The sequence below is a fragment of the Diadema setosum genome, chromosome 3 (genome assembly GCF_964275005.1).
Source record: "Diadema setosum chromosome 3, eeDiaSeto1, whole genome shotgun sequence".
Lineage (NCBI taxonomy): Eukaryota > Metazoa > Echinodermata > Echinoidea > Diadematoida > Diadematidae > Diadema > Diadema setosum.
This window is the reverse complement of record NC_092687.1, coordinates 6,476,278-6,489,802: the sequence shown is the minus strand read 5'-3', so window position 1 is coordinate 6,489,802 and position 13,525 is coordinate 6,476,278. Positions and strand designations below refer to the sequence as shown.

The 13,525-nt window shown below is 39.3% G+C and overlaps 1 protein-coding gene across 1 annotated transcript in view; it reads left to right on the top strand.

Moving 5' to 3' along the window:
- The first annotated feature begins 2,884 nt into the window (after positions 1-2,884).
- The window catches only part of LOC140226693 (T-lymphocyte surface antigen Ly-9-like), a 104,586-nt gene continuing 93,945 nt past the window's right edge, over positions 2,885-13,525 (top strand). The window contains exon 1 of the mRNA XM_072307133.1: positions 2,885-2,891. Coding sequence (XP_072163234.1) covers positions 2,885-2,891 — 7 coding nt within the window. The remainder of the gene's footprint in view (positions 2,892-13,525) is intronic.

Sequence of the window (13,525 nt, the reverse complement as noted above, 5' to 3'; positions counted from 1 at the left end):
CCCAAACAAGTCGACATTCCGAGTTTCAGCAAGTCGTTATCATGTCTTTTTGTCCCAAACAAGTCGACTTGCCAAGTTTCAATAAGTTGTCATTTTGTCTTCTTGTCCCAAGCAAGTCGACACTCCGAGTTTCAACAACTCGATATCATGTCTTCTTGTCCCAAACAAGTCGACTTGCCGAGCTACAAGAACTCGGCTTCTTGTCGTCTTGACCTAAACAAGTCGACTTGCCGAGTTCCAATAACTCGGCTTCTCGGTATCTAACCTGTCTTCTCGTCTTCTTATCTCGTCATCTGGTTGGCACTTCCGTAGTTACTGACTAAGCCTGCTTAGTCATTGTTTTCAGCACATTACATCATGGTGTGAATAAACTTTATCTTTGAGGTTAAATTCGTGCTAATCAACACATGCAGGCGTTACGGTCTTGCGTGATTATTTCACAAGTACACATAGACACTATACACTTTGTATAGAAGTGGGGCCCTAAATTAGAGCCATTTGAGACAGGGCATAAATATTCCTTACTAACTTGATAAACGCTCAACTGCAAAAAAATAAAAAAATAAAAAAATATTTGTGATGTTTATTTCGATATCATATCAATCATTGTCAACTTGCCAGAGAGATTATGCGAGATATTCCTGCACTCAACTTTATGGAAAGTGTTGAGAGATGACATTTACACAAATTTGAGTTTAATAGACCAAAGAGACATGCGTAAAACTACACCTATAACGTACGGAGACATTTTTACAAGTGATGGACACGTAAACTGATTGAAGCGCCTTCTGATCCAGGGTGAGGGTGGCGTCGGTAAAACAGCACTTTGTGCTAAGATTGCCTTGGATTGGTGTCAAGGAAGGATTCTCCAGGATCTCGATATGGTACAGTAACTCGTAATTCCTATTCAAAATATCACCAACGAAAATAGTAATGGCGGTAATTGTAATGAGATATTTCTCTGATTCAAATGGAGCAACAACAAAAGTGATAGACGACTATATCTCATCAAGGCCAAAGTTCTCTTTGTATCTGATGAGTTCGACGAGTTCAACTGAACGTTATTTGAAAAAAGCAACAACGAAGTCATTCGCATTCTTGGATTAGAGCAATATAAGTCATGCAAAGTAATAGTAACCATGTACATACGGCCATGGAGAACAAACGCATTCCGGATGGACAAGAGTCTTGTTGAAATGTACACTTTTGTTACCGTCGAAGGATCTTACAAGGAAAATGTATCAAATTATATCGGGAGGTACTTCCGAATGAGAGAGAAAGATACTCTTGCAGAAGAAGCTTCGTTGAAGAAAACGATGCTGTCCGGTCGAATATTGTTCCATTTCCCTTATACTGCGTAATGCTCTGTCTCACGTGGGATGATTTCAGTGATGAGAGACGAAAAGAAACGTAGAAACTGCGAACTTTCTCCAATGTCTTTCGAGAAATCGTTCTCTTCTTAAGGAACAATGTATGTATCGAAATTTAGCAAAAATACACACAGTCAGAGCACCCTCGGCAATTTTAAAAAAGCTGATAGAGCAATTGAAGACATTGGTGGGATTGCACTGGCTGGTTTATTAGAACAGGAATTTTCATTTTCTGATGAACTATTCAGAGAATGTCGGGATGCAATGGAAATATACTGCAGTGTCGGAGTTTTAACTAAAGAAACATATGTTATTCGTTGGGAGCGTCGGAACGATGTCAACATTTCTTCATTTGTTGAGTCAGCGGTTTCATTTCCTCACAAATTATTCCAAGAATATATTGCAGGGTTATGTATTGGCCATTCATTCACTGATAATCGCGCCAAGTAAAACGAAATGAAAAACAAACTCCTTCGTCGATGTTAGGAGTTCCGCTACCTTTTCTACTTCACCTCAGTTTTAGGGAATGAACTTGATCTTGATATCATCAACGACTTGAAAAGGACTTGTGACCAGTATTTCTGCGTTGCTGTTGAGTTTGAATGGCATACACAGGAAATCACTAAAGCAGTGGGGGAATGATGGGAAGAATACAGATTATCACGAGAAATGTCAGGACATACGAAGTCAGCAGTCGTGTTTATCCTGCACTGCGATCAGGTGGTAAGTGGCATATGGAAATTGAATTACAAAGCAACGATAAGGTTGAGACAAATAATTGACCATGCAATAATTGCATATGTGCATGCACCATTAGCTGTTTGAGTTTAAAATCGCCAACAGCATACGTAATTTCTCAGACGTTTTAAAGCGGGACATGGACGTGGAGAAATTGTCTTCACATGCAAGTTCGTTTAGAAGTCTATCTCCACGTAGGAAGTGTTTTATGGAGCTCAAAATGGATATTTTATGATCGGTAATGAAGGGAAGAGTACATTAGTTCACGGCAGTAAAATCAAACCGATCCATGAGAAAGTTACAGATGATAGAGTGTTTTAACTAGTGGTTAAAATTTAAGTTGAGTATGTATGTACACATAATGAGGACAAGCTGATATTATTATGATATGTATTTCCCAATAGGCACCTGCATGCCCCATTTGTCTGGATTAGTCTACAACGGGTTCAGAGTACAAGCTACGCAAAATGTGAATATCAGCATGAAAAAAAAAAAATGTAGTTCTGCCTGTTACATCACACTTTTTTGGAATTTGATTTTGTTCTTATTTTTGTCCTGATATCCCACCTCCAAATCAAACATATGAACACATTTTCGCTTGACTCTATTGGCAGCAAATCACTATTTAATATAGTGAACAATGTGAACTTTGAAGGGACTTCGTCAATTGACTTGGCAGAGGGTATGAAATCAGGCAGTGTTCTGCGCAAAGTAACAATACATGACTCAAATCTTCACAAAGACTTCTTCAAGGTCCTCAGCACAGAGGCTTCACGATGTCAAGTAAGTCCTTGTCACGCAGATCAATAAGACGCACGTAAGCCTACTATTTATTATTAAATTGTTGTCAAAAAAGTTTCAGCGTCAAAACACTTTGATGAATAATACGAATAGGAATCCAAAAACCCAAAGCACCACAGAAGCAGATACTTAACTGTGAATTTATAAGTTCTTCCGGAGAAATAGAATGATCTATCGTCATTCATTTCTTCTTCTGTGTTTTTTTTTTTATCAAAAATGGCGGATATGACTGCGAGTAATTTCTTCTTTTTTCGCTGTTGACTGCTCTCTGGCAAATTCGATTGCTCATTGTGCAAGTTTGGTCATGGTGGTGATTTTGAATGACTGTTTCTTGATTTAATTTACTATGGAGGAATTGCATTGACCGTTTAGATCCCTGTATGCATAACGCACGAAATTGGAAGTAATACTTTTACTTTAAGTTTTGACATATCTGCGTAGTATTCAGACAATTAATGAATTGGATGTTTGATATGCTGTGCAATAAATGCTCAAAATGTTATTTTGTTTAAAATATTTCCCTTGTGTGTTTGTGTGTGTGTGTTTGTATTTCGAATGTAGTGATATTCTTCTGTTATGTCATTTTCCTTTGTACATTTTTTATTGTTTTTGTTTTCTAAATGGATGTATAGGCTCTACTAGTATTTTTTCTGTGTTTTGTTGTTGTTGTTGTTGTTGTTGTTGTACTTATTTATTTGTTGTGTTGCAGATTCAAGATTTGACGTTGTCTTTGTACCCCGGGAATATTGATTATGATAATCAGTCGCTAGTGGGAGAAGATTTGGCGCACTGGGTTTGTGCTATGCCACGTCTTTCAAGCTTTAATCTGATATGCTACTACCTGCTAGATGAATTCCTCTCAACAGCTATTTCCTCAGTTTTCACCCGCCAGGTATGTCCTCCTGGACGCCACGACACATGATTCACACTTGAAAGTGCTTCTGATTTGATTTATTTATATTTTTTTTTTGTTGGTCTTCAGTGATTGAGTTCGTTGCCATATAAGTTAATTACCAGCAAAATACTTATTTCTGAAAGTTCTGTTGTTACGGAAGATTAACGCGTATTGTCTGGCCATGATAATAGCAAAATATGATTACGTCATGTCAATGGGTGTAATGACCAATAGTCATACAACTAGAGAAATCATTCTTCTTATAAGGGTATGTATGATATTCAACACGTGAAGAAGCTAAAGACAAATTCACTTTTCATGAACATACGTTCTTATCAACGTCACGTGAAATACAGAACTATTTTCCGACTCGACCCTTATCAGGTGCAATGTAATAAACTTAAAGATAATAAAAAGTTTTGGTACCTCAAAAGTGTCCTTGAATTTCCTTGTCTTAGTTTGTGTTTCAGGTTAAAGTACCTTTCATATAACTAACACTGTGAGACTTACTCGCCCCAAAGTGCTCTCATGTCTTAATAATCATGCAATTAACTGCGACCAGCAGCCCCATACGCATAGCGACCAGCAGTCCCATACGCATAGCGTAATCGGGCTTCGCATTGTAGCATTCAGGATCATTACAGATTTAAGGGCTTTTTACACTTGTGTTTCTTAACCCCGGACTTTCTCTGACCCAGGACTATCGTTAGTCCCGTACCAATTTTTTCAGCTTTTTACACTCGCCAATTAGTCCCGTACTATCTCTTGTCCGGGGCTAAGGAGAAAACTGACCTTTTTACACTCGCCTTTCTTAGCCCCGGACTTTCCAAACCACATGAATATTCATAATTACGCTGTGTACTGTACACGTACACGCACGCACCGGCAGCACTTGATTACCTCGTTTCTGATTGGTCAGTGAGGGTCGCACTTCGTCTCCGTCGCTTAGCCCAGGATTATTTTTTCGTTCTGTTTACACTCACTTGCTTGGCACCGCAATTGCGGTGCTAGCACCGCAATTGCGGTGCTAACCCCTGCTATTTTGCAGGGCCAGATAGTACCGTACTATCGGTGGGGCTAGCCCACTTTGGCAAAAACGAGTGTAAACAGAAAGTGGGCTAAGGATAGTCCCGTACTATCGGTGGGGCTAAGGCCCCCCCTTAGCCCCACCGATAGTCCGGGGCTAAGCAAAAATTTACAAGTGTAAAAAGCCCTATAGTATCGCAGGGTAAATGTCAACTTAAAATCCCATAAATTCTTCAGTTTGAAGACTTACCAATTAAGTTGAAGTATTGAAAACAGGCTTCGGGCAACGTTTGGTTCTGCCTATAGTCCCTTTCTGTACGAATTGATGACTGAATGTGACTCGGTCGACAGGACCTTAGGAGAGCTACATACAGTACACTGAATACTACAGCCAGTGCATGCGAACACATCACATGCACACAAATTTCAAATCCATGAACGGATAAGATGTTTGTGTGCGCATGCGCTGGCCATGGTATCCAGTGTATGTACAATGTAGCTCTCCCAAGGTCCTCTCGACCGAGTCACATTCAGTCATCAATTCGAACAGAAAGGGACTACTGGCAGAACCAAACGTTGTTCGAAGCCTGTTTTCAATACTTCAACTTAATTGGTAAGTCTTCAAATCGAAGAAATTTTTGGATTTTAAGTTGACATTTACCCGCGATACTAATTCTGTCATGATCCTAAATGCTACAATGCGAAGCCCCATTACGCTATGCGTATGGGGCTGCTGGTCGCAGTTAGCTATGCGTACAATGGGCTGCACGCTGCTGGTCGCAGTCAGTGGTTTCGTACAATATTTGTCGACGCTGTACAGCGTTGGCTCTGGTACGAAACCATTATTGCATGATTACTAAGACATGATAGCACTTTGGGGCGAGTAATTCTCACAGACAGACAATGTACTTTAACCTGAAACACAAACCAAGACGAGGAAATTCAGGGAAGCTTTTGAGGTACCAGAACTTTTTATTATCTTTAATGTTGGCTTATACCCCCTGTTTTGGTTTAATCTTCAAATCATAAATGCAGCCCTGATAAAGAATATGACTAATTATGATTTAAGCATTGTCTTATAACAATACAAAAACAAAAGTGAAGCTTCAAACACTTCAAAAGGCGAAAAACAACAACGTTGCAACAACAAAAACAACAACAAAATAATAATAACATGGATATCAATGAATTATTATCTTGAAGAAATTACAAAAAGGGAACCCCCTTGATCTTTGGGAGACTTCGCTTACCTTATCTATTGGTAATTTTTTTATGACCAATACTTTTCCTGTTTCACTTCATTTTTACATTGAATTTCATTCATATGATTTTTTTTTTTTCAATAATATACAGTACTCTCCGCATAATCGGGTAGGCTCGGGCAAAGCGTTTCTTACCCGATTAAGCGGAGTACCCGATTAAAAGCCGTGTCTCACCAGCCTTGCGTGCGACTTGCAAAGAACAATTTTGACTACCCGGAGGTCCCCGTAGATATCCGCACATGACAGTACTTAGCATGTATCTCAAAAGTAGTCGCCAGGAGGTGCGCACGCATATTTTTTTACCCGCAACCGTGTTTAAGCCCTGTCACACCTTTCCGGGCAAGCTACTCGGGCATGTTTCGTGTAGGGATTTTCTATCATACCTGACATTCCTGAGGGCGGAAAAGGATTTGTGCGAGTCAGCGCATGTTACTTGCTGGACGCGTTACACTTGCGAGTATACTGTGTGACCTTTGTACCAGTCGCGTGGGGGCTGACAACTTAGTGAAGGAATTCCTCTAATGGAATGGCTGAAATCTCACAGAATTTCATTATCTTGGCTGCATAAGGGACTGCGAAGTACCTGCGTGGGAAGTGCCTGGGAAGTACTGCCGCTAAGGGTCTCCTACTGGCGTTCTGCGTGGACCTCTACGGGCATTCCCGCGACTCACCCGGAAAAAGTTTTGGTCATGCTCAAAACTTGGCTGCGGTTAAATTGGACTTGCGTGAGCACCTCCGGGCAACTACGCGCTAGATACTGTCAGGTGCGGACCAACTGCGGAGAGCTCCTTGGAGTAAATTTGTTTCCCCGCAAGTCAAGCCGCAGAAGTTCCCCCGTACGGTATGACAAGGCATGAATGAAAATTGCAAACATTCTTGTTCGCCCGCTGAAAATCTTCTACGTGCTGAAAACTACCTCCTCGCCACAAGCCCGCGTTATGGAGTGACACGGCCTTAACAGAAGAACACGTCTCATTCACATTTGACACACACAATGTGTATGCATTGTACACTGCACCAAACACCTACACTGTATGCTTAACACGCGTGCTTGCAAGGCACATTATACATACCTTACTCTTGCTCAGTCAGGAGCAATAATTTACACTCTTGTTATGGATAAATATGTCTTCATAAAACTTTGTGGTTCGACTATAGACTCCTCGCTAACGTGGAAAATTTGACATTCATGATTTCTTAAAGTGTTTTATCTGTGATAAAATGTGGGTAGAAAGTAGATTATAAGAAAAATTATTTACTCATTTATGCGGAGAGGCAACCCAATTATCAGGTAATTTTAACGTGCCTTTGAACTGATTTTGACATATCTACCCAATTAAACGGAGTACCCGTTTAAGCGATACCCGATTACCCGGAGAGTACTGTACTAGTATGCTTGTTGTCAATACAGATTCAAAGAAATGTATACAATGCATTAACCCTATAAAGCCCAAGCTATTTTGACCCCTTCCAGACCCAAGGGGGGCACATTGTGCCCCAGGCCTCCCCCTACATAACTTCTTTATTATATGATGTATGACCGTCATATTTGGCACATGGGTAGAGCAACACATGCTCTACATGACCCAACATTTGAAATTTCTCAAGGTCACCCACTGAGGGCGCTATTTCCCAAAATATAAGGAAATACATAGGAAATACGCTAAAATCATGTTTTTTCTTTTTATTTCTTTATCCCCAGTATATATGTTTTTATTTTATATCAATCATTTCATATTTACTAAGAAGGAAGAGCAAGTCACCCTTCACTATTTGTTATGGATGAAATTTCTCAAGGTCAACATGTGGGGGCGCAATTCATTACAATATAAAGAAATATATGAAACCTATAATGTATTGCTTGGAATGGGTACATATATTGGTCACATTTCACATTTTATATTTCCAAAATATTGAAAATTTGGGTTTGCAGATTGATATTATGAATAAAAAATCTTATTACAGGCAAAGCTTGAGTGAAGATAACACAAAATAGAAAGGTAATCTTTGAAATATGCTGTATTTTCAATTATTTCTATTATATCTATTGTTTGATGCCTATGTCATATAAAAAATAAAGGAAATAATAAGAAGACCATTTCAGGGTAATTCTCAACCATAATTACTTCACATTTCGGTCCTTCAGCAAATTACAGCCAAGAAAACCCTCATTTCATCCATAATTATATTGTTAACTTAAATTGAAACAGAAAATCATACAAAATCTGACTAACATGGTTGTCAGTTTATGGTTGCCATGGCAACCAGGAATATCGCACATACCTAAATAGTTGGAGGCCTAAGGGCTCAAAATGGGCTGTTTGGTTCAGATTCTTCCAAAAGCACCAAATTTGGCTCATAGGTCCCTTGTACCATACTCTTTCGATTTTTGATGGGCGCCAAGACTAAAAACCCTTGGGGCCGCCATATTTGTGAAATCCAATATGGTCGCCATCCGGGTTAAAGGTCAAGTGCAGTTACAATTCGAAAAGCTTGATTGATGTTATGAATTCCATGTGGAAGATTTTACGGGGTTAGAGAATGTGATTCTAAATATCATTACTGCAATTCAAGGTCACGATCACCTCTAAAGGTCAACTTCAAGGTCAAATAAGGGTCAAATCAGGCATTTTGTGCATTTTTCGAAATAGCGTCTGTGGGCATTCAACTGCAATTCACTGGTACCCCTATTTGTCCAATTTGTCATCTCTTCCATACTCCTTAAATGGTCAATTGGGGCCAAGAGTGGTTCCATCCCAATACATATCAATAATGATTATGACAAATAAATGAAAAAAATCATATTTAAGATATATATACATATATATAACTATTATATATTGAAATCTTTGAGCACAGAAAGCGGGCTTCCATCGATTTCGTTTTCTTTTCTCATTTTCTTTGCTCAAAGTTTTCACTATTTATCAATTGTTTCTGGTCAGTTTTACCTTTCTGTGTTTCAATATATATATATATATATATATATATATATATATATACATATATATACATATGGTTCAAAAAGTTTGCGAATATCATCCATGTGACTGTAGGCAGAAAAAATATTGTTCTCCCAGATGAGACAAATAAAAAAAAAAATGAGTCGTAAGCCGACATGCAGACAATCCTATTCTTCGACTTTTGGTGGTCACATTTATAAAATGATACTGACCAATTATATCAATATAATATCAGCAGCTACTGCGGAAGCACAACAAAGAGCATCAATGACGGCTAGCAGTCAAATGAGGAAAAGTCAAAGTCAGCGCCAAATTCATACCTTTCCGTTTTCCTGGTATTGTCAGCAGTTTGTACGCATGCCTAACTTGTGTTGTCCGGAAGGCATCCTGATTGTCCGCGTTCATTCCTGGTGTAATCCCAGGTGTTTCCGCGCTGCCCGGCTACGATTAGCATATTCCGAGGTATTTCGCGCTCTTCCGGAGTGATTCCTAGGAATCTCTGCAGTCAGTCCGCGGACAGTCCGCGGACAGTCCTAGGAATGTCCCAGGACAAGCCGATTCACAAAGTTATTCAGCGTCTGCCGAAATGACAAAATTTGCTTCCGCAACCCTTCCGGGGCTTGTCCGCGCCCAAGTGGACGTCCGCTCTAATAACAACCGATCCGTGGGAATCAGTGGGAATGGTGGGGATGATTGTTCCAGTCCTTGTGGGATTCATTAAAGAGTATATTATACATGTATATCTATTGTGTGAAAATTATTCGCTTCAGAATGGTATCATATTCAAGTAATGTACAGTTTAATGTTTCCAGGTTAGCATGCCTGTACAGTGACGGGGCGATCATTAACGATTAACTGTACATTACTTGAATATGAGACCATTCTGAAGCAAATAATTTTCACACAACAATAGATATATAATGTACTCTTAAATGAATCCCACGATGACTGGAACAATCATCCCCCAGCATTCCCACTGATTCCCACTGATCAGTTACTAGCCACCCCCTTCAAGATAACTAGCTTTTTTTTTTTTTAGATAACTACTTCCGTTACCACAACAACAACAGCAACAAAATTACTTATTCTATACTGTGAAAGTAACCATTAAATCAACACCAATAACAACAACAAACAGAGATTCCAGCTATCAGTTAAATCTTAGTCACTCTATCCTTTCTTTCTGCCCGTATGCCTTGCCAAAGGGATAGCTCATGTACACGTATTGAACAAATTGTACTGAAAGCAAGGTTATTACGAAACCATGACCAGCATGATAAAAAAAAGGGACTACAGAGTGCACTGTACAGAAAGGCTATGCAGCTGTATATACCTTCATATATACTTGGGCAATCTAATTTTATGCTTATATCCACACAGGTACACACACACACACACACACACACACACACACAGAAGACCACATTGATGTAATGGCGCAGACAATTAATGAATGATTGCAAAGATTGTGAAACTGATACATTTAATAAAAATGAAGCAAAATGAAAAAAGGGTTTCCATTCAAAATTTTGAATTTATTCATGTTAACTTGCTCTCATGGTAATGACATTCCTCAAAGTAAAATAATATCTTGATCATGATTTCTGCTATTCGATAGACAAAGAATGCCTATAATGCTAAGTCTTCCTTAGTAATTCAGACATCTCTAAAGTTTGCAAGATGCATAACGGATTTCATACAATCATTAACACTTTTTTTTTTTGTCAATAGTAACAAATGTCTTCTTTGTCAGACGCTGCCGTAGCATGCTATGTGAATATCTTCTTCTTTAGACAATACGCTAATTAGTGATATAGTTGTTCTTAAACGTATTTCCGCTTATATTTGTCAGAGGTAAACATTCAATTCTACAGTTAAATATCAGCTATACATTATAGAGAGTGGGAAAGAAATGTGTGTATTTTTCCTTTAGGCCTACCTTTAGCGTTACTAGCATGGAATTATGAAGACATGGTATTTACTTTCGCAGATAATGAGACTGATCTTATCGGTATCTTATTGTTTGCTCTTGATTCCATAACATGTACAATTCCGACTGTTTCGCGAAAGCATGAACAACGCTAGCTGGAAAACATTCATCGTGCTGAGTATTTTACCACATTTTGTCACTAGTCTTGCCGTTGTATCGGTTGGACATCAATATAATTTCTTAAGTTCTAATTGAACACTGAATGAATACGCTTCTTCAACTTGCTAACAAGCATTCCATGTGCTTACATGGCAACTTGCCCTCTAGCACGACTCTCAAAACTCTTTTTAGAACAATATAATATAAGATGTGCATGATGTTTTAATTGTGCCGTGGCTAATTATGTTTGTGCAAACTATATGAGCGTAAAGTCCATGTTCTCAAAAGAAAAAAAAAAAAAAAGAAGATTAAAATATGTGTGTTTTCATGGCGCTAATGCAAATTTATACGTGATCATTTCACATAGTTTCAATTTGTATACTTTACTTTGTTGGCATTTCAGATAGACCGAAGCAAGATGTATTGTCGGTACCTGTAGATTCTCAACGGCAAAAGATGTCTTTGTGATGTAGGTTTTATAAATCCATGAAGAGGAAGAGTGATCGATGATCATACGATTTGTTGTTTATACTTAATATAGGCCTAAATTGAACAACACGTTTTTGATCGCATTAAAAAAACAAAAAAACAAAAAAAAAAACATCCCAAATTTCCACGGGTATAATTTTTTTTTTAATGAAAAGGCTGAATGTGTGGGTTTTTGGGTTTTTTTTTTTTTTTGATACGCCAAGTTTCATAGTTAAGTTTCATAGTTTCTACGTACTTCATTAAAATCAGCCATAAAATATTGATAACCTCGCTTTCGCGTGGAAAGCAAATAACGCGCCTTTTTTTTTTTTTTTTTTTTAATGAACTGACCCGATCAGGAAAGGTATTTAAGACCTACTGTAATATGGGATCTATAAATAATTATGACATTTTGCCATCCGGTCCGAGACTATAAACAGGCAGAGTAAATTTGTTTTTATTTTCAATGCGTGTTCATCAAAGAAGAAGTATGCGTATGTACTGTAAATGGAGGGAGAGGGGGTGATTTGGGAGTTGGCATACAGAACTTTGACTCTGCACGTTCATTTTTTTTTACCAATGAAATGCGCGGGCTTCGTGTCAGTCAGTTTCATAATCAGGGTGTACTCTTAAAGGGCCCCTGAAATCCAAATGCATATTGATTTGTGTTGATTTATGATACCCTCAACATCACTTTTGCGGTGAAACGAATGTCTAGAAACATTCTATATATTTTTAACTATATTTCTTCTATTTTTCTTAAGATAACTTGGGAACGCCCACAAAAAGAATCCTTCCAAACCAATCATATTCCTCAGATTACCTCAACTGTCAATTATTGCTAAAGTACTGTAATGTTTAACAAAAGACATTGGAATGCACCTTCCCCTCGACTCAACGTAACTTGCCGGTGTTCCCTCGCCATGTCTTTTGTTAGTCACATTATAATATCACAGAAACATGCAAGTTACGCTGACTGAGGGGAAACATAACTTGCTTGTTCCCTCGCCATGTCTTTTGTTAGTTACATTATAATAGGAGGTCCCCGCAGATGACCCGCACATGACAGTACCTAGCATGTACATGTATCTCAAAAGTAGTTACCCGGAGGTGCGCACGCTGGCTCTATTTACCCGCTGCCAAAAAAGGCCCTGTCACACCAGCTAAGCGGGCTTATTGCGTATGGGGATTTTTCAGCACGCAGAATAATTTCTGCGGCCGGACAAGGTTTAGGGCGAGTTTGACGTGGGTATTACATGATAAACGCGTGATACCTAAGTCCTTCTTGTATTCCGTTGAACTGCATGTTAGGCGCGTGGGTGTCACGTGATAGCTTCGTGATAGCTTCTTTTATGTCAGTAACGGGCGACATACGGGCTCTGCGAAGTACCTGCGCCACAACTGCGTGTTCTCTGCGTACTAGTCGCCTGCGAGGTGAGTGCTGGCCTGAACAATAGGCTGGTTCGAGTGGATGGGCAAACAATCATTTGTCAACTAGCTTTCAAGAAGTGAAGATGCCCCGTAGACGGAAAGTGCACAAGGGCAGAGAACGTCCAGTGGATGGACAGCCACAAAGCCCGGAAGATTCACAGCAAATGCATCAAATTGCTGCTGAAGTCCATTCGGCGGATGAAGTCCTGTCCGAAAGGGACTAGGTAGTCCTCGACACCACAGAGGACAGAGGACAAAGAAGAGAATGAGCCCACAAATGGCACGCACTCCCTTCACATAGGCATAGATCAGCGGGCAACTTACCTACTTCAAGTGGGTCAAATGCCTGTGAATTGCGGCGGCTACGGCCCTCCTACGGGTGTTCTGCGTGGAACTCTTCGGGCAATCCTCGCGACTCATCCGGAAATAATTTTGGTCATGCTCAAAACTTTGCTGCGGGAAAATTGTACTAGCGTGCGCACCTT